The 27,496-nt window shown below is 48.5% G+C and overlaps 1 protein-coding gene across 2 annotated transcripts in view; it reads right to left on the minus strand.

Annotated features, from left to right (window-relative positions):
• The window catches only part of KAT5 (lysine acetyltransferase 5), an 804,909-nt gene that overhangs the window by 40,942 nt on the left and 736,471 nt on the right, over nucleotides 1-27,496 (minus strand). For both annotated transcript variants that reach the window (XM_069644821.1, XM_069644820.1), the window contains one exon: nucleotides 13,997-14,078. In XM_069644821.1, the coding sequence (XP_069500922.1) occupies nucleotides 13,997-14,078 (82 nt within the window). The remainder of the gene's footprint in view (nucleotides 1-13,996; nucleotides 14,079-27,496) is intronic.

Here is a 27,496-nt window from a genome sequence, read left to right on the forward strand (position 1 = left end):
TAATGTATAGAGGGTCAGAGGGTGCGGGCCGGAATAGTTTCTCAGCTCGCGGATTAACCGCACGAGTGAGGTTGTTGGATGAATTTTAATATTGGGATGGCCCGAGTAATGGCTTTCCTGTCTCCTAGGATCTCTTCAGCGAAATCCATATCTTCTTGGACCACCTGCATGTCAATATGAAAACGGGCTGCTGCTTTAGCTAGTACCTCATTGAGGAGAGGTTGATTATCTACCGGCGAGTCAAGCAACGGGGCGTCTTTGGGAATCGGGGAGTCGAGATTGTAGGCCTCAGCCTCATCTTCCTCCTCCTCCTGGTCCTCGTCATCCCCATAATAAGAGACCCCTGTCTGGTCTTACACCGAATGTGGTTCAGGACCCTCACAATATACATCAGGGTGGTAAGATTCGATCGCCAAAGGGTCTGTGACCAAGCTCTGGGCCGGGGCATCAGAGCGGGATTTTTTAGTAGGGGGCTGTGAGTCTTTGGACCCCGAAGGGGCAGAGGTAGCCGGGGTGTTGGCATAGCTATGAAGGTAATCAAGGGCTTTCTCATAGACGTCCGCCATAAATGACATCCTTCTCATGAGCGTGTCAATATCAGCTGAATTCCATTCTCTGGAGCTAGGAATAACGTGTTCTGGTTCCTCCTCCATGCCCATATCCTGAGCAGTGGGAGGGACCTTGGACTTTCCAATAGATTTAGGGGCCTTCTATCTTTATAAAAATGGAGTTCAGAATACTTTTTATGCTGTTTATCCCCCTTTTCATGACTAGAGGAATGTTTTCCAGTATTTTTGGGGGCCTCCGTGGGATTTGACGCCGGGCATCGAGATTCAGAGGTGATACGAGATTCGGAGGTTGTACTGGAGGAAGGATGTCGAATCTCGGGTGTAGACGCATGCGTCTTGACTAAGGATAGATGTCGGAATCGTCTTCTGATGACCGGGCCTCAGGGACTATTGAAAGTGCGACACCTTTATCAACCGTGGACGGTTGGTCTTTGTCATGAGGCCAACGGGAACGCCCAGTGGACACAGATTCGATAGACCGCTCTCTTAGAGTCTTCCGTTTGCCGATCGCTCGACACGTGTGTCGAGTCACGGCTGGGGCTGGTGTGTTTAGTGGAGGTAGTATGTGTCGCACTCTTGCCGCCGGGTGTTGTCCACACAACGTGGCCACCGGCCAGTCCTACAGGGTCGGGGGACTGCACATGGGTGTCCGAAGTCACCCCTCTGCCCTCGCCGTCCGATTCGGGGGCGTTGCTTTCATCACTGAACGTTCCCTCCACTTCCAGCATTTAGTCGAGCGGTCTTTAAGGGTTTTTGGCTTGAAGAACTTACAGGCTTGACAGGTAGCCTCGGGATGGTCTCGTGGGGGACACGTATGTGCTCGTCTACCCAGGGAAACTTCCTGTTACACTTTGGGCAGAACTTAAATGGAGTACTCTCCATATGTTATAAAATGGCAGCGGGCGGGTATATGTAGGAAAAAAAGGTGGAAAGAAGCCTGTTATGACCACCCCCCACTCTCCCTACTGTACAGGGCCGAGGCCAGAGGCCTTCCAAGGCCCGACGTCCCTCGTGGCGGTCCTCGACGGCTGGTTTCCTCGATCTTCACTGGCGTCGATCTTCGGCATAAGGTGGAAAAACGGGGACGTTTTTTAACGGTAATTGTAAAAATAAATGGCTAAAGCCAAGGGAACTCTGCAACATGCGTCCGACTAGTATGGCGGAAAAAAACAATCGGGTCCTACACGCGTGAGGGATCACACTAGGGATAGTATTACTGGCATGCCCTGGTTCGACGCCCCTTTTCGAGTTTCGAAAACAAGCTGTAATACTCTGCAGCTTCCACTAGATGTCGGCCTATGCACAGCTTACCCTCCCCCACCGGGCCCGCAGAGGAAGAATCCATAGGATTTGGCTTGAAGACAAAACACACATCTTTGTTTTATTGAGGAACAGAACCATACTGGAAGCAACTGGCTGACAGTACTCCTACAATCAGGCAGCAAATTAAACCTAATGCCCAATTGTCATAACCTCGTCCCAACAGAAGAGAACAACCAGATGTAGACAGTAGATCACTCTCATAGCAGGGCAGGAGGGGAAGGTGATGAGGAATTTGCAGGAGAGGAGTCCATAGAAAGAACATAACAGGTAAGTAATTTCTACTTCAATGGATTGCATTCTCCTGCAGATTCCTCATCAGATAGACTCCCAAAGCAACACAGAGAGCAGAGGCGGGGTGGAAGCTCTGAGACAAGGGAACTCTGCAACATTGCCCTGCCGAATCTAGCGCCTGAACCACATGCCACATCTAAGCAGTAATGCTTTGTGAACGTGTGGAGCGACTACCATGTCGCTGCTCGACATATTTCCTTCACCGGCACACCCCTCTGCAAGGCAGATGATGCCAAACACCCCTGGTAGAAGGTGCCCTGATGCATGGTGGATCTTTTCCTGCTCTTTGATAACACTCTGCAATGTAGAGAATTATCCAGTGGGAGGTTGTCTGCTTTGACACAGCCAGACCCTTCCTTGACACAGAGAAAGCCACAAAGGGTTGGTTGCCATGCCTAAATTCAACTGTCCTTGCTACCTAAAAGCAGAGTGCCCTCTTAGCGTCCAGACTGTGTAGCCTTTCCTCCTCTTTAGAGGGATGAGCAGGAGGATAACAAAATGGCAAATCAATGCTATGGGACACATGGAATTCAAAAACCATTTTTGGTAGACATTAAGGACGCACCTTGAGCAAAGCCTTCTCTTTGAAAAATCGTAAGAAAGGCTACATGCAAGATAGAGCTTGAAGCTCACTTACACGTACATTTTGCTGATGCAATTAGCACCAGGATAGCCGTTTTCAGGGCCACCATCAACAATATCCTTGATCTGGAGACCTCTTGAACACAGACAAAGCCGCCAAAGGCCTGCAGAGGCTAATGACCGAAGCAACTCCACCATCGTAGTGGTGGGACAAGTGATGGGGTCTATCGTGCATTCCCTGCACCATGCTTCAAATTTTCTCCACCTGCACATGTTCAAAGATCTTGTAGAAAGTCTGCATGCAGCCAGTAGCTCCTCAAGTACATCTTCTGAGAGGTCCAATCATCATATCTCATCCTCTCAAGAGCCACACATGTTGAGAGGTTCTGCTGAAATATCCAACTGGGAATGGAGGTCAGGTCCGTCGAGGTAACCATAGAGGTGGGCTGATGGTCAGGAGTTCTGATTACCATGTTCTCCGTGCCCAGTCCGGGGTGATTACAATCATGTTGGCTCAAAAACTCCTCAACCTCCTGCGAATCCATGGGATGACAGGTATCGTACAAAACGTGCACTCCATCAGGAACGCGTCCCCTAGTGCACCCTTTGTTGGGAATTCTCTCGAGCAAAACTGTCTGCACTTCGCAATTGGTCCTTGTGGCAAACAGATCCACTGTTGGGGTACCCCACTAAGCGAAGATCTCTTCAAGGACTTCCTGGCACACTTCCCACTTGTGCAAGACCGTGCTCTGCCTGCTCAGAGGGGCTGCCAGTCCGTTTTCTGCTCCTGCTGTATGGGCAGCTGAAGCAAAGAGCCTTTGTCCAGCAACCAGAACCATAGCTGCAGCGCATCCCTGCAGAGAGGCAGGGACCAAACGCCCCCATTTGTTGAGGAAGTGCATGGCCACTGTGTTGTCTGTCAGAATGAGGATGTGTTTCCCGTTGAGGGAGGGTGCAAAGGCATCAGGGCCAACCTGATCGGCCATAACTACGGCCTGTTGATATGCCGCTGGCATTCCATTGGCGACCAAAGGCCACTCACCTGCAAGCCCCTCCAGTGAGCGCCCCAACATTTCAAGGATGCATCTGTGATCACCTGGGCTTGGGGCCACGGAGGCCAAACATGTTCCCCCGCCATCATGTTCTCTCTGTGGACCCACCAAGAGAGGTTCCTGGCCACAGACCTTGACACCTTGAGAGTATCCTTAATGCCATCAAAGATTTGGGACCACTTATCCCTCAACAGCCACTGTAGGGATAGCATTTGCAGTCTGGCCTCTGGCACAAGAAAAATGCAGGAAGTCATGCGACCTAGGAGGGGGAGGAAGAAAGCTGCTGCTAGACTGTCGTGGCTCGGGAAAAGCCTTACCATTTGCCTGACATGAGTGACTCTTTCTTTGGGGGCTCAGGGGCCCATCCGTCTATCCAAGACTGCTCTGATGAATTGGAGCTTCTGTGTTGGTGTGACTTCTGGAAACCGCAAAGCAGATAGTAGGTTTCCTCAAGCTGCATCGATACATGCTCTGGAGACCTTCCCGGATCAGCCAGTCATCCAAGTATGGGAATATTTCTTTTCATTTATTGTGTCATAGTTACAAGAACTTTTCACACATACATAAACATTAATAAAGCATATCATATATCATTAAAACCTAGACCACTATCCCTAAATTCGACAATAAAATCATAGTTCAGTACACTTCATCATTAGAAATATATAATTATTAGAAACATTAAAATATTGCATACCGCCAAGTATGTAATGTGTCAACTACGCAATTCCATTATAATTTTTGACCAATGTCCTAATCCTTCTAATCGTTCCATCTAAAATTTGACCATGTATATTGTCAGGGGGCCTCCTAATGTCTTTATTAATATTTACATCCTATTCACCCTGTAGCATGATGTTTGAAAATATTGATTAATGATCAACGATATCCAGAAACAGCACAGCTAGAAAGAAGTTCTCCGTCCTGACTTCATAAAGTTCATTAACAAAATTACCCAAATACATTCCTTTTATCGTCTTACACTGTGTAAGGACATGCTTAATACTCTCAATTTTCCCATTGTCCTTACACAAATGACAATGGGCCTCATTACACGGTAGGCGTTAAGGGTTTACCGGTACCGGTATTTTACCGGTACCGGTAAATCCTTACCGCCTTACTACGAGGTCCCTTTGCGGGTTGGGGAATTTAACGCCTGCTTTTTGCAGGCGTTAAAAATCCAACCTGCAAAGGGACCAGGGTGCTAATTACGGTACCGCAATTTGCGGTACCGTAATTAGCGCCTTCCCCATTCCCATTATGCCCTATGGGGCAAAAATGGGAATGGGGAAGGGCAATGGAGGAAGGAGGAATTACCGCCCCGCCAACCTTGGAATAGGGCGGTCATTCCCCTTTCCTCCAAGGCGGTACCGGTAAATTACCGGCATGAACCATGGCGCTAATAGCGCCATGGTTTACCACCTACCGTGTAATGCGGCCCAATATCTTTGCTCCACTGGGACACTGTACCAGGAGCCGCACAATTCCCATACTCTCAATTTAGTCAACATCATTTGCAGAAAGGTTCTCTTTCAACGAGGGGATGGAAATTGACAAATATCCCTGATGTTTTAGATAGGTGAACGGCATTCTAGAAAACAAATTTTAACTTTTTAGTTTGCCAACATAATCCTGGTTCATATACCAATCCCATAACCTAACTTGTTTTCTTATATTTCTGCATAAGTACACTGAAGCCCTCCTCCCAAAGCGGGGTCCAGGGTATGGTTTCAAAGAATTTCTTGTTAATAACCTTCCATTCTAGGAAAGAGCTGGCCACGCTGTCAGTAATGGCTTTCTTACGTAAAGTTAATAATGAGTGCCCTTTAGAGGTTATTTTAATATATAGTATGGCTGTTAATCTTGAAAATGGAAGAGAGGGAGGTGAGGCAGAGCTCTAATCTTAACGCCTCAATTGGCGTTCCACACAATAACCCCAGACGTCTGCGCCACACCTACCCCTCCACTTTACTTATCCATTTATCAAAATGTCCATTAGATGCCTCCAGCGTATACATCATAGCAGTAGAAAATGTCTGCTTGCACACAGTTATTATCCCCAAAAGACTATATCCAGCCTTCTGTCCAAATGCCTTCAACATAACCACTGTAGACAGGGCTTTAGCTTCATGCAGCAAGTTCAATTATACCTCGCTTACTGGTTACATCATACCCCAAATATGTGTTTTTCATCACTCTTTCTATGGTCCCTTCAACAGTCTGTATTCCCCAAACATTTAGCTTATCAGCACCAACGGTCATAAACCTTGTCTTGTTCATATTGATCTTAAGATCATTATACTTAGCCTAGTCCAGAACAGCTGCTACACTTCTTTTTAAAGAGTAACGAAAGGGATGGCCCTTAATGTGGGAGGATGTAGGGCTATACTACAATGGAGAACAAAAAGGGGGGCTCCAACCGCATATACATTTCTTGGCATTACATTCCTGTTAGAATGCCTATAGTGTTCTGTTAGTTTAGTTACGTTTACATGCTTCAAATAGTAAGCCAAGTATTCTTAGGGAGAAGGGATTTTACTGCAGAGTCAATCCGGTGTCTTAGGTTACTGCTTTATTGTATTGGCAGTCATTTTGTTAATTTTTTTTTCTATACAAGTCATGATCTAAAAAAATAATAGTACAAAGGTAAGTGCAGAACAGAAAATAGCATCCAATTTCAAAATCATTGGTGGGTTAGTACTGTCCGTGTGCAAAAAGATCACATCATAGAATACGAGAAGATCTATAAAACAAAATTATAAACAAATGAAATTCAACAACAAAAGTCATCAGTTGCCTAACAAGTCAAACAATCAACCCAAGTAGTTATTTGTTTGGTATATGTTTCCTCATATGTTTCAAGGAAAGAGAAGGCATCCTGAAGTTTTTAGAGTCTGAATGACAAGTGTGTTGGTCCAATAATTTAGAAAACTGGATTGGTCACTTGGACATACTAGATGGACCAGCTCTAGAAAAAGGGGGAAACAATAAATAAATTCAACAGAGGACCAAAAACCATTTCTTTTGAAACCCACCATAGTTTGATAAAAAATAATTACGTCATTGGCATAAGTACGCCAGACAACATGCTGATTCCCCATATTAGGCAGACAGTTGTTGATTGCGCATAGTATCCTCCAGATCTGCCAGGAACAGATTGAACAACATGGGCGCCAGTACACAACCCTGTTTCACAGCCCTACTAGTGGGCATATCTTTTGTAAAATGGCCCATACATAGAGCAACAAAAAAAAAAAATACACTGTTGAAGTATGTTTTTAATTTGGGCATCATTTTCTATTTATTCAATGTTGAATGAAGGAGAGTACACCCTTATATTGAAAAAAAGGACGAGATTGTTATGGTAATTTTCAGTAGATGATGCTAAACAAGTCTTCCCTGTACGCTGATGATTATCTGTAAAAATGATTAAAAATACGATTAAATCACCAGTCTGTGCTATTGATGTTATGAACCTTTCTGACAGTTTGGTTTCCAGTGCAGAAGCTCCTGCCTAAACAGAGGATGTCGGCGTCCAAAGCTCGCAAGGTGGGTGACAAGGAGATGAAGGCAAGAGCAGTAAGTGCTAAGCAAATTTGACCTGGGTGGCCTATGTTCTGAATGACTAAAACGGTCTGAAGTCTAAAAAGCTATCCATCTCACGGCATGCACACGCAATTAACTGTCAAGCAGTGTTCGCTTAGCAAATAGAAGCAACCAGTTCTTGTATAAACATAAGTCATTTATGAAGTGCAGCGAATGTCATTCACAGAAACCAACCTAACGTTCTGAATCATCCCCTCCAGTGGCGCATATGGAAAGTGGCTCATTTTATTGGACATCCACGTTTTGGCTGCCTTCAGAAAAATAAACGCCTTAAGTGGAATGAAAAAATAAAATAAAATGGCCCATAATGTTCAAGCTCACCTGGACTCTCGTATCAGTATGCAGTGCCCGGATCAGCCAGTCATCCAGGTATGGGAATACGTGAACACCAGATCTCCGGATGTGTGCCACCACCACTGCCATCAGCTTGGTGAAAACCCTAGGTGAGGTTAAAATTGAACTGATAGTGAGTAACCCTGAGGATGAATCTCAGGAACCGCCTGTGCCTCAAATGAAGTGGCACATGAAAATAAGTGTCCTGAAGGTCCAGCGACACCAACCAGTGCTGGAGTTGCAAAGCCTGGAGAATTTCTTTCAACATCACCATCCTGAACTTGTCTTTACTCAGGAACCTGTTCAAGGCCCTGAGGTACAGGATGGGACTGACACATCCTTTTTTGGGGGTACAAGAAAATAGCAAGAGTACCAATCCGGCCAGCTCTGCTTGGGTGCCACCTCTAGTACTGCACCCTTCAATAACAGGGCTCCTAGTTCCTGCTGGAGCTCCTGTTACAGTTGCTGCAGAGGGTAGTCAGTCTGGTGGTTTTCTTAAGAATGGGTGAGAGTACCCTCATTCGACCAGCAGCAAGACCCAGGCATCAGAGGTTATCTCCTTACACTTGTCCCAGTGCTAGGAAATTCTACTTCCAACAGGAGAAACATGTGGGGAGAACTCAAAGCGGTGTGCTGGTCCTTAGAGGCACCCATACCCCATCCAAACGCGAGAAACAGCTCTGCCCTTGCCTTGCTTGTGGGAGCTGTTCCCTCTTTCCAAACAGAATGTACCGTCTGTAGCCTCGATCCCTAGAGGAAAAACTGAAAAACTGCTTTGCTGGTTTCTGCACAGCTACACACATTGACTTGGCAGCCAACTTGGAGTCCATGAACTTCTCAAAGGATTCATTGGCCTTCGGGCCGAACAGGTGCTCATTGTCAAAAGGTATGTCCAGATGTTTAGCTTGGAAATTCAGTGAGAATCCTGAACTGTGACGGTAGGCTGACACCATTCACACTGTGGATGTTCCCATTGCATAGCCTATGTAATCTGCAGTATCCCGACCTGGCTGCAGTGCTTGGCATGCCACTTCCTTGCCATCCTCAATGATAGGCAGAAACCCATCCATCATTTCACCAGACGGGATGTGTTCCGCAGCTTCCGCCATAGATTTCTACGGTCCGTGAGAATATTTGACGAATATGCATGATGCACTGCCCGCCTTCAGTGTCATGCTTCCTGAAACATAGATCTTTTTGGCCACGACATCCGTTTTCTTGAATTCCCCGTCAGTAGGGAGATTGCAGGTGAACTTTGCTGGTTTAGAGCTCACTGCAGCAGCTTGCACCACCATGCCTTCGGGCATGGGATGATAGCAAGGGTAAATTCCCCTCTAGCCAGCTTGCATTCTTTTGTGAGTTCTGCGTCTACAGTGGCGTAGAACATGGCTTTTGCCACAGTGCGGTAATGGGGTCTGAGATAGCTGCATTAAATGGAAATTTCCTTTCTATTTGTGGTATTGTAAGTAGGATGTCTGTTAATTCATAGGCAGCCAGGCGTTTAGCTGGGGTACCTAGACGCAAGGCCTCAACTACTCTTTTGACAGTCCTTCTGTACTGTGCAATAGGGTGGCCATAAGGAGCGGTTTGTTGCAGATCCAGGTCGGGAGATGTGTCTCTCCCACTTGCATCATGCAATACTTCGGCCACAGCAAGCAAATCTGCTTTGTCCGAGAAGATACAGTCTCCTCCATCCACCCACCCAAAGCGGAAAAAAAACGTGGTCTCCTGTGCTATTGTAAATTGACCTCAGAGTTGAAAAACACTGATTGAGATTCTGAGAGAAAGGAATGTTCGACTGTTGGTGCTGACGTTGATAGGAGGCGTACCTACCAGGCCTATCAGTGCCAGTGTCTCAGCACTAGAGCCGGTTTCCTGGTCGTCGTGGTTGAGCACGAGGGCGTAGGACTAGATATGGTTACTTTGGCGCCAGAACCTTTGGGCGCAACTGGTCTCATATTCGCCTGCAGCATTGAGACAGGAGTCGTACCTACCACTGCTTTATTGAAAAGCAGGAGCACTTGCTCCTTGAATGTCTCCCACTCTTCCGTCGGCGCGCCAGGGCAGATCTATACTGCATTCCTCTCACTAATCAGAGTCGTGTCTGTGTCGAAGGCATCTCTTTTTCTTGTGGGTGTCATGATCCATCAATCACGCCCCTGTTGGTCCTCCTGGTCATTGGCATGTCGGGGGTTACTCGCTGTACACCCAACATGGCCGAACTCACAGAACGCGGTCTATCGACCTTTACGTCCATGCAGCACGTTCCATAAAGGAACCACGCCCCCATGGCTCCGCCCGTCTCAACGCTATCGTTAGCTGCGGCTAGACATGCGTCGCAGTTCATGCTCCTGGAACCGAGTTGCTACTCCAATTCCCGGACCCATTCCTTCTCCTTCTCCTTCTCCTTCCTCCCCCTTGTACCTGTATTCCATCCGTGTTCCACGCAGACCGCTCTCGTGTGCGGCCTTCCTTCCTGGAGTTCCGTGGTCCCGGACAAAGAAGCTGAACGAAACCTGGAATCAGACGATGGCCAAGCGGGCTTATACAAGACCCGAACAGCACAGAAGAAAACCCCGGGGAAGGATCCCGCAAGGCAGCTAAAACAGGTGAGAAAAAAGGAAACCTGTGACAATGGGATGACGAATGGCTCCGGGAGTGCAAAAGTTTCTTTGTCTTCGTGCTTGTCCTTGGTCGAACGCGCCGAGGACTTCAATGGAGGCTGCCTGAGCACCAATGTCGCTGACAGCTCCCCAAGGGATGTGCGGTTCATTTGTTGCCTGGAACCACTCTCCTCAATTTCGTGGTCTTTCCCTTGATACCAAAAGCATATGGCATGTGGTTCGGTGATGGACATTTTTGAGTTGCAGTCCTGGGATTGTTTGCACCCTGAAGCCTTAGGGACCGACATATCGACAAATTGAAAATGTGTATCACAAGAACATTTTGAAAAGCAGTGTGCTGAGCATGCAGAAAAAAGGAACAGAGGTAAAGTGACATAATATATACACGGCCGATGTGACTTCCGGAGTCTAGTAGTGGCACAGTCCAGTCAATAGGAGACAGTCAAAGTTTTAGAGCAGCTGACGATAGAAGGGATATCTATCTCATGAGGACTCTGCAGGAGAATGTAATCCATTGAAAGGAATATTAAGGGACTGTGGTGTGGGAGAACGGGAAAGAGGGGTTGGGGCAGGGAGGGATGTTTTTTCTCTAGAACAAAGGATTCTTGCAGAGCGATGTCAGGATGGACGAGGCAGTTTTTTTCCTTATAGATGACAATGTTAAAGGTTTTTATACCGCGCACCAATGCCACTTGTGCGGACTCCAGGTGCTCTGGCGGATCTGAAATGGATGGAGGGATGATGGATGGGTTGGTGGGTGGGTGACTAGTAGGGTTGAGCTTGAAAAGAGCAAGAGAGCTGTGTGGTTGCTCAGTTTGCAAATACTGTTCACTGAGCATAAGACATGCATTACCTACCATAAAAGCATTTCTGATGATTGTATCTGCACAGACTCACATTCTGTGCATATAGTCTGACATCCAGTGCTGGTCATTGGGCCGGCTCTCGGTGAATCCGAGATCCGGCACTAGATCTGGAGCCGGATCTCGGGATCCGGCCAGAGTCAGCTGCCCAAGCCCATGAACCGCGCTGGAATACATAAAAAAAAAAAAGTCCCCGCAACCGCAACATTGCCTTTGGTGGGTGGGTAATTGATTGAAGAGGTTTTGGTAGTATTCTGATGGTGTGCAGGGGTCAATTAGGGAATCTGCCTTGTTACTCTTTTTAACCAGGCTTAGTAGTTTTTCTCCTGACATCTGTTGGAAGCAGCACATTTTGTTTTGTGGCCCAGAGCCGGTGGTAGCTGGTGCATTGTTTGGTTGATTGGTCTGCTTTGTATGACCTGTGTACGTTGGTGATTTTGTTCTTGAAGTGATCAGCAAGATCATTGCATAGTTTTTGGGAGGGTGCTGGTGAGTTGTTGCATCCGGGTGGGTTTCTCATCTCATTTACGAAAGTCTTTGGGTGTTGGTGGCTTTTCTAATCGGGTCCTCTTAGTACTCCTTTTTTGCTTTGAGAATTTCGGATTTGTATGATCGAGTTTTTAGTAAGTATTTTACTCTAACCTTGGTCATAATCATTCCTCCAAGCATGTTCTAGTTTATGGTTAGTTCTTTTCATTGCTTTTAGGTGGGGGGTGAACCATCTAGCCACTGCTTTCTTTCTTGATGGGATGAGGCACTTTTCCGGGCAGATGGAATATATGGTTTCTGCAATCCATTTCTGCATCAGGTTTGCTTTTCCGTCTATGTCTGTCGTATCCAATGATATGGCCGTTGGCTTTGCGGTTTCTAGTTGTTCTTCTAGGTTATTGTTCTTGATGGTTTTCCAGTTTCTTTTACAAATTGGTGGGTATTTTTGATGGTATTTGGATCACAAAAGGGATGCTGAGGTGGTCACTCCATAGTATTTGGATGGGCGGTGCTGTTGTTATCGACTATGTATTACCACCATCACATTTGTATCCAACATAAAACATTTGTACTGCAATAACCCGATGTTACAGACAGTTGAATGTATCTTTCTTGACATATCTGACAATTGTGCATGTAGTTTACATGCGACTGCATGTTATTCAATGGGCATGTGTTCTACAAGTAAATTAAACAGAGCCCTCAACTATAGACACTGGCCCTGGGGGTTGATAGACTATTTATAATCCCCATCCCTGCACCCCCCTCTTCTGCTGCAACCCATAGAATATAGCAGAGTCCCATGAAAAACGCAGTCCATCTGTCACAGTCACTAACATAACAGTCAGCTATGCGCCTGAAAACAATGAGCTGCACGATTGTTATAATGTTTTAAACTAAACATATCTGCTAGTAATTGAACAGTCACTGAATTCTAATTACTATTCACATGTAATGTAATGCCTTTTTATTTTCATGTTCGCACAAACTACGGTCGTCTGAAGGGCCTTCATCCTTTGAAGCTTTAACAAAAACAGTATGCACTATACAAATATCAAATAACAGAACATCCATTGAGTGTTGACGAAGGGGAGAAGGAATACCAGTACTCTCAACTATGCAAGGGTAAAGAAGATTGAGAACAGGTAGGGTCCTAGAATGTGAAGATCACTGCGTTGATCAATACAGCTTGTGCAGGGACCCTACTGCCTGTGATGGGGTTCAAGAGAGATGGTGCCCTTCAATCCCAAGTGAAGCTCCTAACTGGTTGGGCAGGAACACAGCTGATGACGCCCTGATTAGGCAAGGGATGATGGCATCCTCAGATGTTTTCCTGGGAGGATGCAGATCCTTAAGTGGGATCTCAAACCCCTGTTCTGCGATGCCCTGTGACGCCTGCTTTTAGAAGTCTGTCCGGTAACGGTGATCTTTCCAAAGATCACAGTCACCAGACAGACTTAAGGATCCTCATCCTTCCAGGATTACTTCCCAGGATGCCATCATCCCTTTCCCCATCAGTGCATCATCAGCTGTGTTCCTGCGCAACCAGTTCTGCGCTTCACTGGGGTTTTAACAGAATCTCAACTTGATATTGTAATTGCATTGACCAATGACAAGCAACTAAAGACCTTGACAAAGACCCAGGAGGGTCGAAACATGTGTTGGCTGGAATTTGAATTAAACTATCTTTTATGATCAACACAATGAGTCAGGGTCAATTCCTTGACACAACATCTAATTCACATTGAACTACTTGCTCACCCATCGTCGATGTGACGAGGGTTCTACCCTTGTTCTTGGTAAAGATCAGCACACATCGGATTGACTTTTGTGTTTTCTGGGTCAAATCTTTCAAAAAGTACTAAACATGAGAGAATGAGACAATGCAAATGATACATCAAAAGCAGCTGATAGTAACCTATGGCGACCAGTGATGTCTGGGGCTCTCCGAGACTGATTGACAAGAAAGATTCAAGCTCAATCGCCACTGTTGGGAACCCATATGACAAAAGATATTCAAAGTATATTATTCTATAACAAACAGCATGCTGAAAAATATGCACTGCTCCCCATTTCTTTCTCTGCCACCTGCCTCACGCCCTCTTTTTGGTTCAGTACACACATGCAGCTCTCCTGCTATTACAATACGAAGAGACTTCAATGTATAACCAAGACAATGCAGTTTTCATAATCTACATCTGTCACCTATTTCGTTACTATAGCTGGCTCTGCCACTTTATTTTACTTAACAGTTGTTTAAATACCTTGTAGTAATTTATGAGGTTCAGATATTGGAGTGTGGAGATAACATCCTCTTTTTTCACACTGGTGATCTCGCTGATTTCACTAAAAGAAATAGAAAGTACATACATTATAGAGTGAAGATCAAAAGCCTGGTTATCCAAATAGTGGTTGCAAGCCTAAATAATTTACTTTTGATGGTGAAAATCTAACTCCCCTTGTAAAGACAACATAGCAATGGCTTGTAGGTTAAAAAGTTCACATTTTCAATCAAAATACATCCATGCCATTCCTCATTATTTCCTTTCATCTCTTCTTTTGTGGCTATGCATGTGTATGCAACTTCCTGGCATTTAGCAGAATCTTTGTAGTACTCAACCCGTCCCTTTTCTATTGACTCATTGTCAGGGCTTACCATGCATTCAGCAATCCTCTGCGTCGCTCATCTCGGTGGGGGAATGGCGCCTTCTATGGCGATTAGTGCAGCGGTTTGCTCTTGCCACTCCTCTTGTATCACCCGCACGGCACTTGGTCCGACACCACTGCTGCATCCATGTGCGTCCTGCCGCATCATGGCAACTACAACTCCCAGCAGGTGTTGTGGCACGACACACAATGTTGGTGCACACAAGCCATGACTCACTCCGTGGAAGTAGAAGAATAAGGAACCGGCAACAAAGAAGCTGTTCTCCTCCTCAACAGATTTATACAGCGAGTGGTGTTCTGGCTTCCATTGATCCGCTTTCTTTGTATTAACTTGCTATCTCCATCAGTCTTGACTTTGCCTTATTCCCTTACAGACTCGTTTCATTTGTTTGGACCTGCTATTGGATTTTCCTTGCCTATTACGTCATTTTGGAACTTTGTCTAAACTGGATTTGACCCTGTTTTGCTTCATGACTGATTGCCTACGGATTTCCCTGAACTGTGAGGTTTCGTTTTGGATCTCTATGCTCCTAGATCCCTGGGAATTAGTCTCTGGGATGCCTCCTGGAGCTGCCCCTCTTCTCTTTTAGTATCCGTCCTTGTGCCGCTCGGTGTCAGGCCCTTGCGGGTCACCCTGGGACTTTAGCATCCCCTGGCATCCATATCGGGCGGGCATCTCTGACCTATGGACTTGCAACACCTAGTAAGAATACATGTAGATGCATAAACTGTTAGGGAGAATTCTCAAGAAATGTGCTAATTCCTTTCTACCTTACAGACCGCCAGCACTTTTGAAGGACGCTAGGACTTTTTAATGTTCAACCTGGAGAAAGAGAGAGACCTTTTTCCCACTCTCTCATGTATTTTACTATGATTTGAACACTGTTTCTTTTGGTTTTGGAGTCTGACGAACTCTACAGGCATCATATTTGCATTGTGACACACAGCACCTTCAGTGAAGTGGCACAGGGAAGTCTTTCACATTTCCCAAAGGTTTAAATACCGCCTCTTGGATAAACTACTGTTTCCAAGAGCAGTGAAGTGAAATTGACTTTACATAAAATGTGTAACTTTCTAGACCCAGCACAAACTATCTTACCATAGGGTGCTGGAGGGGTTACTTAGTATCGCCTTTGTCTAGTTTCTCATGTAAAATGTGTATGTTACCCTTTCTACAATTAATAGCTGGTGGCAGTGGTTTACTTTTTATTACCATTGTGTGTTCTTACCACGGGCTGCGTTCGCAGCTGCAGTAAAGCACCCATGGGTGCCCATTTTGTCAAAATAGCCCCGGTCTTCTTTTTTCGCCATTTCTTGCTGGAAAGATCCTTCATGAGATTTACTCTGCGCGCCAAGACAGGTTTGGTCCTTTTGTTCGCTTTGTCTTTGGTGGAATTCACGAATGAAGCCCGCCTCTGGCTCCAGTATGTCTGCCAGGGGCAGGAAGTGAGGGAGGTGCCCAAAACTCCCTGTGCTTAATCCCCTTGGTTACAGGAATGCACCCAAAGGTGATTGGCCGGCTGGCTGTCTGGCAAGGACAGCCACCCTGCTGTGTGATTGACAGTTAGGCTGCAATTAATGGGAGGAACCTGCATAAAAGGCAAGGTTTTTTGGCTTGGAAGGCAGAGTCGACCACTGGACGAAGGAATCCGAAGAAGAACGTGGAAGAGACACCTGCTGCAACACCTGGACCATTGGTTTGCCCGGTGAAGCCCTGCGGCTGGGCTGACGCTCTAAATTCGCCTCAACTAGAGAAGCCCTGCAAGGACGTCTTCTCCCCTTGAGTTGGTGGGACCAATCAACTCCTAAGGGAACTCGTTTGGACATCCTTTCGGAGCTGGCTGTACTTCCACTGCTGCTGGAAACGAAGTGCCAGGGAGAGGAACACCAAACAGAGTGCATCACTTTTAAGTCAGACCTGAGCTTGTGTAAGATTCACTGGACTCCCAGTAAGCAGGACTGACCAAGCCTGAGCCACATCAACAGAGTGCTGGACCCCACATGCAAGTAAAGTCCAGAGTGGTATAGAGTTTGCGGTGCTGCTATTTGCTAAGACGCGAGAAGCTGAAACTGCAAAGTGCCGATGAATAGTTTGTCCTTTTCTGCCGTTGACCGTGCCACTGCAGTGTTTTAGTCTCCAGTAGTCCTACCTCTTGTCCCCCGACTGGGGCCCAGGAGCAACAGGATCTAAAGAGCTGCACAGGAACAGAAGCCAGCTGGAACCATTTCTTCTAACCAAAACTACTGTAAAGTTTGAGAGGACTTACCTCTTGTTGTTGTAGCCTTACTTGATCTCAGTTGAGACTTGTCTTGGTTGCTTCTGTAGAGTTGCTTGCATCTTTTACCTCTCACAAGCCTCCCAGCTTGTGACCCTACCTTGATTCTACGGCAGATAGGGGGGGCCCCACCTCTTGCATCCCTCCCTGGGGTCAGATGCCCCTTCCTAGGAGCAGATATCAGCCCCCAGGGAGGGTTGCATGAGGTGGGGCCCTCCATTTGGGGTGGGTGGGGCTGAGGGCCACCCCCCGTTGCAGTACATCATTCGCTGCCAATTTAGGGTGCCCCTCAGCCCCCCCCCTAAAAAGCAGCCTATGAATTTGTATTATTTTTTTTGTTTACCCAACTTCGCTTGGTGCAGATGGCCACATTAGTGTGGCAATCTGCCCCCAGGGTGCCCAAACCTTACTGCCCCATCTATTGGGGGTCCTGCCCCACCTTTTGGGGTGCCCCCCCACCCCCAATGGCTGGGGGACACACCTCATACAGGCCTCCCTGGGCCTCCTCCAAACGGCTGCGTGAGGTACAACCCACCTCCATTTGGGGTGGGGGGGAGAGGGGCACCACAAAAGGTGGGGCAGGACCCCCAATAGATGGGGCAGTAGGGTTTGGGCACCCTGGGGGCAGATTGCCACACTAATGTGGCCATCTGCACCAAGCGAAGTTGGGTAAACAAAAAAAATAATACAAATTCATAGGCTGCTTTTTAGGGGGGGGGCTGATGGGCACCCTAAATTGGCAGCGAATGATGTACTGCAACGGGGGGTGGCCCTCAGCCCTCCACCACCCCAAATGGAGGGCCCCACCTCATGCAACCCTCCCTGGCGGAAGATAGGGGGGCCCCACCTCTTGCATCCCTCCCTGGGGTCAGATGCCCCTTCCTAGGAGCAGATATCAGCCCCCAGGGAGGGTTGCATGAGGTGGGGCCCTCCATTTGGGGTGGGGGGGCTGAGGGCCACCCCCCGTAGCAGTACATCATTCGCTGCCAATTTAGGGTGCCCCTCAGCCCCCCCTAAAAAGCAGCCTATGAATTTGTATTATTTTTTTTGTTTACCCAACTTCGCTTGGTGCAGATGGCCACATTAGTGTGGCAATCTGCCCCCAGGGTGCCCAAACCCTACTGCCCCATCTATTGGGGGTCCTGCCCCACCTTTTGGGGTAGCCCTCTCCCCCCCACCCCAAATGGAGGTGGGGTGTACCTCACGCAGCTGTTTGTAGGAGGCCCGGGGAGGCCTGCATGAGGTGCCCCCGCCAGCCATTTGGGGTCAGGGCGGAGAGGGCCCCCAAAAATGGTGGGACAGGCCCCCCCAGTGGTTGGGGCAGTAAAGTTTGGGCACCCCGGCGCCAGATTGGCACACCAATGTGACCCTCTGCACCAAGGGGAGTTGGGTTACCAAAGGAAAAAAATGAAAATGGTGGAACGCTTTTTAGGGGGAGGGGGGGCGGTGGGGCACCCCAAAGGGTCAGGGAATTTTCTAATGGGATGGGGCGTTGACCGCCACCCCCCATCCCGCAATGGAGTGGGTGCCAAGTCATGCAGCCCTCCCTGGGACCAGATATCTGCTCCTAGGAACGGACGCCTGAGCCCAGGGAGGAGTGCAGGACAGCCCCCCTCCTTATCTGCCCACGGGGAGGGCTACATTTTGCTGGTGTGACCGTAGGTAACACATGTTCTTTGTTTTGTTTACAGCTTTTTCTACCCGAGCAGCTGAAACGTTATGTGAGTACTGTTTTTTATTATTCTATGGTTAGGGCCCACTGTCAGTGGGGTGGGTGAGACTGGGGCTGGATTGTTGGTGGTGTGGGTGGGAATGGCCCGTCTGGGCAGATCACCTCCAACTGTCCTGGAGTTGCAGCTGGGCTGCATTACAGCTTTTCCCTTCGGGGAGGTATTGGCACACTGCCGAGACTCCTTGGTGGGGAGAAGCTGTAACGCAGGGCAGCCAGGGCTCCAGCAAAGTCGGCGGTAATATCCCTGGCCTTGGGCACCCTTCTCCCATGTGGGTCTTTGCTGGTGGTTCTGTGTATTACATTCTTGGCCGATTTGCGTAAGTCAGACCTCTGTGGATTCCCACGGGTGTCCTCTTTTGGGAAATGCATGGGGTTCCCCGTTTTCCTTGCTGGCTTCGACACCCTAGGCCCAAATCTGTAGGTTGCCCACATGAAAAAAATGGGCAGTGGCGAATTGCTTGGGGTTCCCAGTGGGTTACCCTTTTCCTTTTGCGCCCCCGGTAGGTGCACCCACACATGTGAGGTAACGTTTTCATTGGGACACGTGTGGGGACGCGGGAAGGTAGGCCACGTGTTGTTGGCGGTGTGTTTCGGTGGGTGGCCAGAGCGAAATGTCTGAGAATTGTCTTCATTTCCGGCCAATTTCAGAGACATTTCCCTGTGGCCACTCACCGAAACACGTCGCCAACAGCAGATGTCATACCTTCTCGTGTTCCCACAGGTGTTCCGATGAAAAAGGTACCTCGCATGTGCCACACTAATCTCACGAGTCCTGTGAGCGGGGGGGGGGGGTGCTTGCCAACGAGCGGCCGGAGATCCAGCAGCGACGGCCCATTCCAGACGGAGAGCACGACTCCAACTACCCGCATTCGGCGGGGACAGCTGGCCAAACGGCGTCGCTCGAGCCGAAACAGCCGCGACACATTCAGGGGGCGGAGCCAGGCCCCGCCCACCGGCACTCGGCAGAGGAGGTCATGAGGGAGGAAATCCCAGAAAAAAGGGTGCTCACGAGGAGGCAGGGGGGTCATCAAACCCTCAGGAGTGTCGGGTCCAAGAGCTCTCGAGGCAGGGATCAGAGGCTTGCCCGATGCAACTCAGAAATGAACATACACTGCAAATCAAGGCACAAGTGCACTTTAACTTACTTACATCAGCCCCTCTCAGCCAAGACTGTTCCCCCTCTCGGCCCCGGGCAGACAGTGGGGGCCCAGAGAACGACATTATTGTCCTCCCCACGAACAGCCCAGAAATTACCAACTCTTCACCAGCATACGAAGGTGGGGCACCGAATGCAAAAAAACGAGGCAGAACCGACGGGGGGTCTCCGGAAACGAGAAAATTGAGTTCACGCTTTAGAAAAGAGCCTCCAAAAAGGAAAAACAAAAAAAAAAAAAAATCGGCCCTGAATCCTCAGGCCGCGAAAATCAAGACAGGCTGCCAAGCAGAAAAAAAAACATGGAACCCTGAATCAATAAAACCTTCAATGGCAAGCCTTGTAACAGACTTCTTTCAGGCCTTTGCGCCAGATTCTAAATCCAGGCAAGAGGACCTTACAGATGAAGAAATCTTGGAAGCGATAAAATCTTGCCAACCCCCGGATAAACAAAGGAAAACTGGATGGGGCCAAGTTGTGCGCCCTCCCGCATCAAGTCTGGAAACGGGCGCCCTAGTCCCGAGCCTACCTCCACGGGCCCCACCTCCAGTACCCCAAGAGACGGCTCTCCAATCTCGTCTGGTCCCAGCGCCCGCAACTGAACAGGGTCCAGTGCTCTCCAGACCAGCGATTGAGCACTGTGTCCCGGACAAGGAGGCTTCCTTAGGAACTCCGACAGCAGAATTTCCACCAAGCCCGCGGAGCAGCGAGAAAGGACTACTGAACCCAAATTCACCGGAAATTACAGTCGTCCCGACACTGCCAGCCACGGGGGGATCACAGCTTACCCAGGAAACGGCGATCCGAGCCCAAGGGACGGCTGGTGGCCTCATGGGTCAGTTGCCCGACATTTCACTCCAAGAACAACGCCACCAAGTGAAAGCAAACCAGCTGGCCTGCCCAAGGCCAGTAGGGGCGCCATCGGTGCATCTCCCAAAACCACGACCCCTGAACCGGTCCAGCAGTGGTCCTGCAGAGCCACCATCTACGCCAGTAGTGAGACGCCTCTTAAACGAAAGTTCCGCCTCAACACCAATTCCCAAACAGCGCCCCCTGTCAGTGGGCTCTCCAATCGACTCATCAGGCCAAAATAAAAGGGACCTTCTGTCCATAATGTCAGCAGTCACAATCGCCCTAAACCCCTTCACTAAACTGTATGAAGGCATCAATGAAAACTTAAAGGATCACACCTCGATCCAGGCCTCCATGCTTGCAAAATTGACCTTCTTGGAAGGCTACATCACAGCCGTAGACGGGCAATTAAAAGCCTTGAAGCTAAACGCGGACCGTGGTACCACAACAGTTGCGCCCTGTCTGACATTAGCCCCAACGGTGAACGTAGTTGAGTCATCAAATCCGTCTCCACAACAAAGTTTTCCATCCTCTAGCATCGCTCATTGTCAGCCGGAGGGACCAGCTCCTCGAAACTTGCTCAATCACGAGGTCATCGTTATAACAGACGAGACTCAACAAACGGCCCAGCCCCGAAACCCATCGGCGAGGCTAGAGGATGGCTCCTATCCCATCTTCTCAACAGCAAGAGCAGAAAAACAGAACCAAGAAGGAAACCTGCAACTCAAAAAATTCCACCAGCAAAACAAACAGCTATATGTGTTGACAAAAGCCCTATGAATCCCGGAAATCAAATTCAAATGGTGGCTGTGCCAGCAGGAAAGCAAAAAGGAACCGTCTCTTCTCCGCGCTCCACAGAAGACTCCTTAGCAGAGAATGATTTAATGGATCTCTCTCAATATATGGATGACCCCCAACCCGCTCGGCTGATCAAGGGAGGGTTAGCGACTCTGGAGCCACCCCACCCGATAATCCTGGGCGATCTGGGAAACTTACAGGAGATTTCAACAACCAAAGACGCAGGCAAAGATGACAAAGGGCACACATCCCTGACACTGGAGGACCGCAGGAACAATCGCCCCAGACGGCGAGCACGCCCCTCTAACAGCCCGCCAGGTCGTAGAGCAGTGTCATTCGCCTCTCCCCGAGTGAGAGATGCGTCGGGCAGAAACAAAGCAGCTGCCAGTGTATCATCGGTCCAGCACGCGCCAGGGGGGCGCCAGTCAGAACGCCCCGCAAAGAAAGGGGAACACCATGCCTCACCATCTACCTTAAAAGAGCAAAGGGGGGTGCGCCAGTCGATCCACTATTCTTCAAGAACAGAGACTTACCGCAAGGAAACCAAACCTTCGATTGTGTCTCCAATAAAGTTGAAACAGCACAGAGACAATAAGGACGACATAATTCTTAACCGAAGAGGGCTACTTGCACTATTCAGTCTGATCCCAAAACTTCGTGACATAAAATCGCCCGATCTAAAGATAGTGGATCCCTACCACACACATGACAGAGCTAAAGTGAACATCCACATTGTTTCCGAGAGAGTGAAAAGGGAAATAGTGCGAGCAAAAGAGGACTTGGCCGCTCTAGGATACATCATCAATCCCCAAAGTTCAAATTCAAACCAAAGGGTTTCGGAACATCTTGAGAGAAACTCTGTCAGACAGGAAAAAACCAACGGAAAGGAGAAGGGACGAGAACGTAAAAGAAGCGCGGGACAAGTTCAAACTGGGGACACTCCCAATGCAAAGCCTCAAGACACCGCCGTACAACACCGGCGGGACAAACCAAGGTTGCTCAAACTGATCAAAACCGTTGATCGCCAGACAGCCAGGTCCCCCAGGACAATCTGTAAATCACCTGAAGGGGTCTTGACACAGTATTCAGTGCAGAGAACCGGGTCAAACACGAGAACAACAACACAAGCGGGACCCTCCAAGGCAAAGCAAAGCGACAAACGACAGGGGTTGTGGGCCATGCTTCCCAAGGTGCTGTCCCAAACGAACAAATAGCAACCCGCAGGTCGGCTGGAAGGGCCTCCAGATCGTCCGACGGTCGACCACCACGTAACACCCCTCCACTTTTGATCCTGGAACACCCGCGGCCACTTACACCTCACTACGACGGGAGATGCAAATCTAGCATCCTTCAATGTCATCTGCTTACAAGAGACTTGGTTGGTCCAAACACCTGCGCTGAATGGATTTGACATAATTTTGGCCCCAGCCATCAAAGGGCTTCTGGGTCGCCCGACGTCGGGCCTATTAACGGTCTACCGGCAGGGAATTGGCCTAAAACACAAGGCCACACTTCTAGCAAACCTTTCGATCTTGGCAGTTCTACTTGATTGGATTGAAAACTCCCATTCCAGACCTTCGCAAATTGCGATTGTGAACACGTACTGGAATCCGGCTGCTATAAACCCACAATCCTACCTAACGATGATGGAGAACCTGGTGGACGATATTCAAGCAACGCACCAGGTCCTAGCCATCATAATCTGTGGGGATCTAAACATCAAATGTAGTGAGGAAACCATAAAACCGGGCAAAGTCTCAAATCGGACGCCAGCAGCAAAAAGAGGGCACCTTTGGGCGTCCCTAATGTCCTCAAGAAACCTGGTAAAGCTGAACTCGGTCTTCCCGAATGTACATCGTCTGCCAACTTGGGAACAGGGTCTCCTTAACGCTACTATCGACTACATTTATACATCAAGACAACTTTTGGGGAAGGTCAAAGCATATGAAGTACGCAAAACAACAGCCAGCGACCACAATCAGCTTACGATGTCACTGGCTTCCCGCTTTTCACAGCCCTCGCCGTATGTTCTGGCAGTGGAAACAAACCAGCGCGGAAATCGACTGAACCTGACAGCACGTGCAGTTGCAGCCCTGCAGGCCAAATATGTCCGGAAGGAGAACACCGAGAGCATCGAAAATCTGGATTACGTTCCTCTACTGGTACAATACAGGTCGAAAACTACCCAGCAGTCTTCCTCGAGCATTCAACCTAAACACTTTTATGATGCTGCTCTTGTGGCCAAAAGGCGTGACTTTCGCAGGTTGAAGAGACAGCTGGGAAAACAGCCCCAAAACAAAGACCAACTAAGGGTGGCAACAGTATCCTACAAAAACTAGGTAAAAAATCACCGCCACCAGCTTTATCAGCAGGATGCGGAATGCATGTTAAAAGCCATTTGCGGAAACAAGGCAAAGGGGTTCTGGTCATTGTTAAAATCTCCGGCCCCTTCATTCAACAATTCAACAATCAACGCCATAGCCGAGCAAAAATGGATCTCTCACTTCGCCACAGTTTTCCAAGCACCGGCAACAACTTCCCCAGCAAGAGAGGCCGCAATGGGGGACAATCAGTCGGCCACGGACTGGCTAAAACTGGACGATCAAGCTGAAATCGGAGACCAAATCAAAAAATTAAAGACCTCGAGAGCTGCGGGCCCTGATGGCATCTCTAACATAGACTTGAAAGCAAACCCAGTTGAATGGGCTTCGATGATCGCGTCGATCTTTACAAAATGTGCGGCGCAGAAAGCCCTGCCGCAGTCATGGACCAAATCCATGATTGTCCCGATCTATAAGAAAGGCGACATCACAGATCCGCTAAACTATCGTCCCATCGCATTGCTAGATTGTATTGGCAAAGTTTATGGGAGCCTGCTCCTGAAACGATTTGAAGCTTGGGCAGAGTTGGCACCGTGCAACGACAAGTTCCAAACTGGATTCAAAAAGAAGATGGGTACGGCGGCGAACATTCTAACCATCAGTACCCTAAAAAGTAAGGTCTGGGAAGGGAAACCTCGAATTTTCGTTGCTTTCATCGACCTCTCCCAGGCCTTTGACTTAGTGGACCGGAACCGACTATGGCAAAAACTAGAAGGGTGGAGTTGCCCCCAGGAGCTTTTACAGCCAATTAGAGCCCTACACTCGGACACCACCTTAAGGGTCCGACTGTCACAAAGGGGGAACTTATCAGGAGAAATTTCGATTGAACGGGGGGTAAAACAAGGCTGCCCCATGGCTCCAGCACTGTTCTGGCCTATATCGGTGACCTTGGGTCATCAGAAGATCTGACACGCACTTTTCCTCCACAAGTTGCAGAGGTGAAAATAAGCCATCTACTGTACGCCGATGATCTCATCTTACTGGACCAGACACAGATCGGCCTCCAGAGGCAGCTTTCTAACCTTCTCGTTTACATGCAGGAAAACAACTTAAGAATAAATAAAGAAAAAACAAAAATTCTGATAATGGCAGCTGGGCACAAAAAAAACATCGACAAATTCACATGGCGCTTGGAGGAGCACGAGATCGAAAGGGTTACCGAATATAAATACTTGGGTGTACCAATTGACAGCTCGAGACTTGAGACCGCTATGCAGGCATCTCTCCTCAACAAAACCAAGAAGCTGGCTTCTCAAGGAAAGGCAATCGACATCAAATTTGGAAAATTTTCCTGTATCCCAGTACTAGAATTTTACAGGAAAAAAGTCGTGCCGTCTATCACCTATGGGGCTGAAGCCATGCCATTGATTCCAGCAAAAACTTGGCAATATCTAGAAGGCCTGTTTTGGAAGTCGGTGTTGGGCCTGCCAAAATCTACATCCACCGCCGCAATTCGCCGCGAGTTGAGCCTCCTGTCTATAAAGACAACGGTAAATATCAACACACTCAGGCTATACAGGAAATGTATAACGGACGACAGTGATCACATCTACGGTCTCCTCAACAAAGAAATCCACTCTGGTAAGGTGAAGATGCTGACAGACTGGAAAGATTTCAACAAGGCCCAACTGGAGTCGGTGGAGTGTTCGGATTTCGATCTCAGCACCAATCCCACGAGAGTCTACCAGAAACTAAAATATCTAGACTGGATTCAAACTCAAGATACAGCATTTAAGAACAAACTTCTTCTTCACCTTCCCCCATGTGTCAACAAACTCAACGAGCCGATGAAATACCTGCAAAAATTCCCCAACAGGGGGGCTCGAAACGCGCTCTTGAGAATAAGACTGAATCTGCTAGAGACCAACGAAATCAGGCACATCAGAGGACTAGTGGACTCAAGCAAATGTCGCCTGTGCGGAGCGGAGACTGAATCAATCAGACACCTGCTGCTGGTCTGTCCAAAAACTGTAACTCTGAGAGCATCCTACTTCAAACACCTAACCGGGGACGACAGAGAGTGGGACGAAGACACCTGGTGGCCAAGACTGATGGGAGGAGACCGCACATCGTGGCTCCTAGCAACCACAAAAATCTTGGAACACACCATGAAATTGCTAACAGCCAGAGGGGCCCACCCTGAGTAGTAGCAGTGACTTTGATTCATTCTTTCTTTCTTTGCAGCAACTTGTCTTTGTAAAGTTCGCTTATGGAACATATACAAAAAAAAAATGGCAGGCTATATAATTCAACAGTTTACTTTTAAAACGGGCCTTTCTCTCCTTGAGTTTGCAAAGCCCATTTTACATGTGTGGTGAAAAGCTGGCATTTCTTATTAAATTCGGTTTTGCATCTCCCTCTGGATTAACACACTGTCGTGAAGCTATAGTTATTTCCTTGTATGCAGGAGTTTTGTTTGAAGCAGAGATGCCTTGAAATTGACATGGCTCAGATAGATGGAGTTTCTTTGAACTACTGAGCTTTGATAGTTTGTGATGGAATAAACGTGTTTTCCCCTGCAGGAAAAGTGAAGCTCCTTGTTGATTTTTCTCAGAGTTGGTTTGACAGGGCCTGCCATTCAGAAATCATGCCTGGTTTTGCTGAAGCACAATGAGATTTACTGGGCATGGCAGGGCCTTATTAATCACAGTGGTTTAAGGAAGAACAGATGGAAATAACATCAGCAGCATTATTTTAAAGGTGAAAAGGTTTCCTTTTTAACCTCTTCAGTGCTTGGGCGAGATATCTCGTCCGTGGAATTGCATGTGCAGTGCCAAGGACGAGATGGCTGATCATCTGCCCCCAGAGAAGGGGTCAAAAAAAAAAAATGAAAATAACAAAAGGGAATTTTGGGTGGGATTGGGCGGGGGCACTAGCCACCAGAGATATATTTTACAGAAATGGCCTTCTCCCCCTCACCCCAAGGGGAAATGGGGGCACCCCTTGTAGCCCTACCTGGGGGCAGATATCTGCTCCTAGGAAGGGGCATCTGACCCCAGGGAGGGCTGCATGAGATGCCCCCCTGCATTTGGTGTGGGGGGTAGAGGGTCACCCCCCAGTACATTAGAAAATTACCTGGCGGTTTAGGGTGCCCCTCAGCCCGCCCTAAAGTGTAGTGTACCTTTTCCATTTTTTTCTTTGTTTACAAAACTTGCCTTGGCGCAGAGGGGCACATTGGTGTGCCAATCTGGCGCCGGGGTGCCCAAACCTTACTGCCCCACCCTCTGGGGGGCCTGTCCCACCATTTTTGGGGGCCCTCTGCCCCCCCCACCCCAAATGGAGGGAGGGGTGTACCTCACGCAGCAGTTTGTAGGAGGCCCAGGGAGGCCTGCATGAGATGCCTCCGCCACCCATTTGGGTTGAGGGCCCCCCAAAAATGGTGGGACAGGCCGCCCAGTGGGTGGGGCAGTAAGGTTTGGGTACCCTGGCGCCAGATTGGCACACCAATGTGCCCCTCTGCGCCAAGGCAGGTATAGTAAATAAAGAAAATAATTCAAAATGGCAAGCTGCCCTTTAGCGGGGGCGGAGGGGCCCCCTACACCGCTGTGGAATTTTCTAATGTGAAGGGGTGCACCTCTCCACCCCAACCCCAATTGGAGGGGGGCCCATCTCATAGAGCCCTCCGCAGGGGCAGATAAGGGGGGGTTGTCCTGTGCTCCTCCCTGGGCTCAGGCGTCCGTTCCTAGGAGCAAATATCTGGTCCCAGGGAGGGCTGCATGACATGGCACCCACTCCATTGCGGGTGGGGGGGGGGGGTCAACGCCCCATTCCATTAGAAAATTCCCCGACCCTTTGGGGTGCCCCACAGCCCCCCCTAAAAAGCGTTATACCATTTTCACTTTTTTCCTTTCGTAACCCAACTCCCCTTGGTGCAGAGAGGCACATTGATGTGCCAATCTGGCCCC

Source organism: Ambystoma mexicanum, chromosome 2p (assembly GCF_040938575.1).
Source record: "Ambystoma mexicanum isolate Mex_15411 chromosome 2p, UKY_AmexF1_1, whole genome shotgun sequence".
NCBI lineage: Eukaryota > Metazoa > Chordata > Amphibia > Caudata > Ambystomatidae > Ambystoma > Ambystoma mexicanum.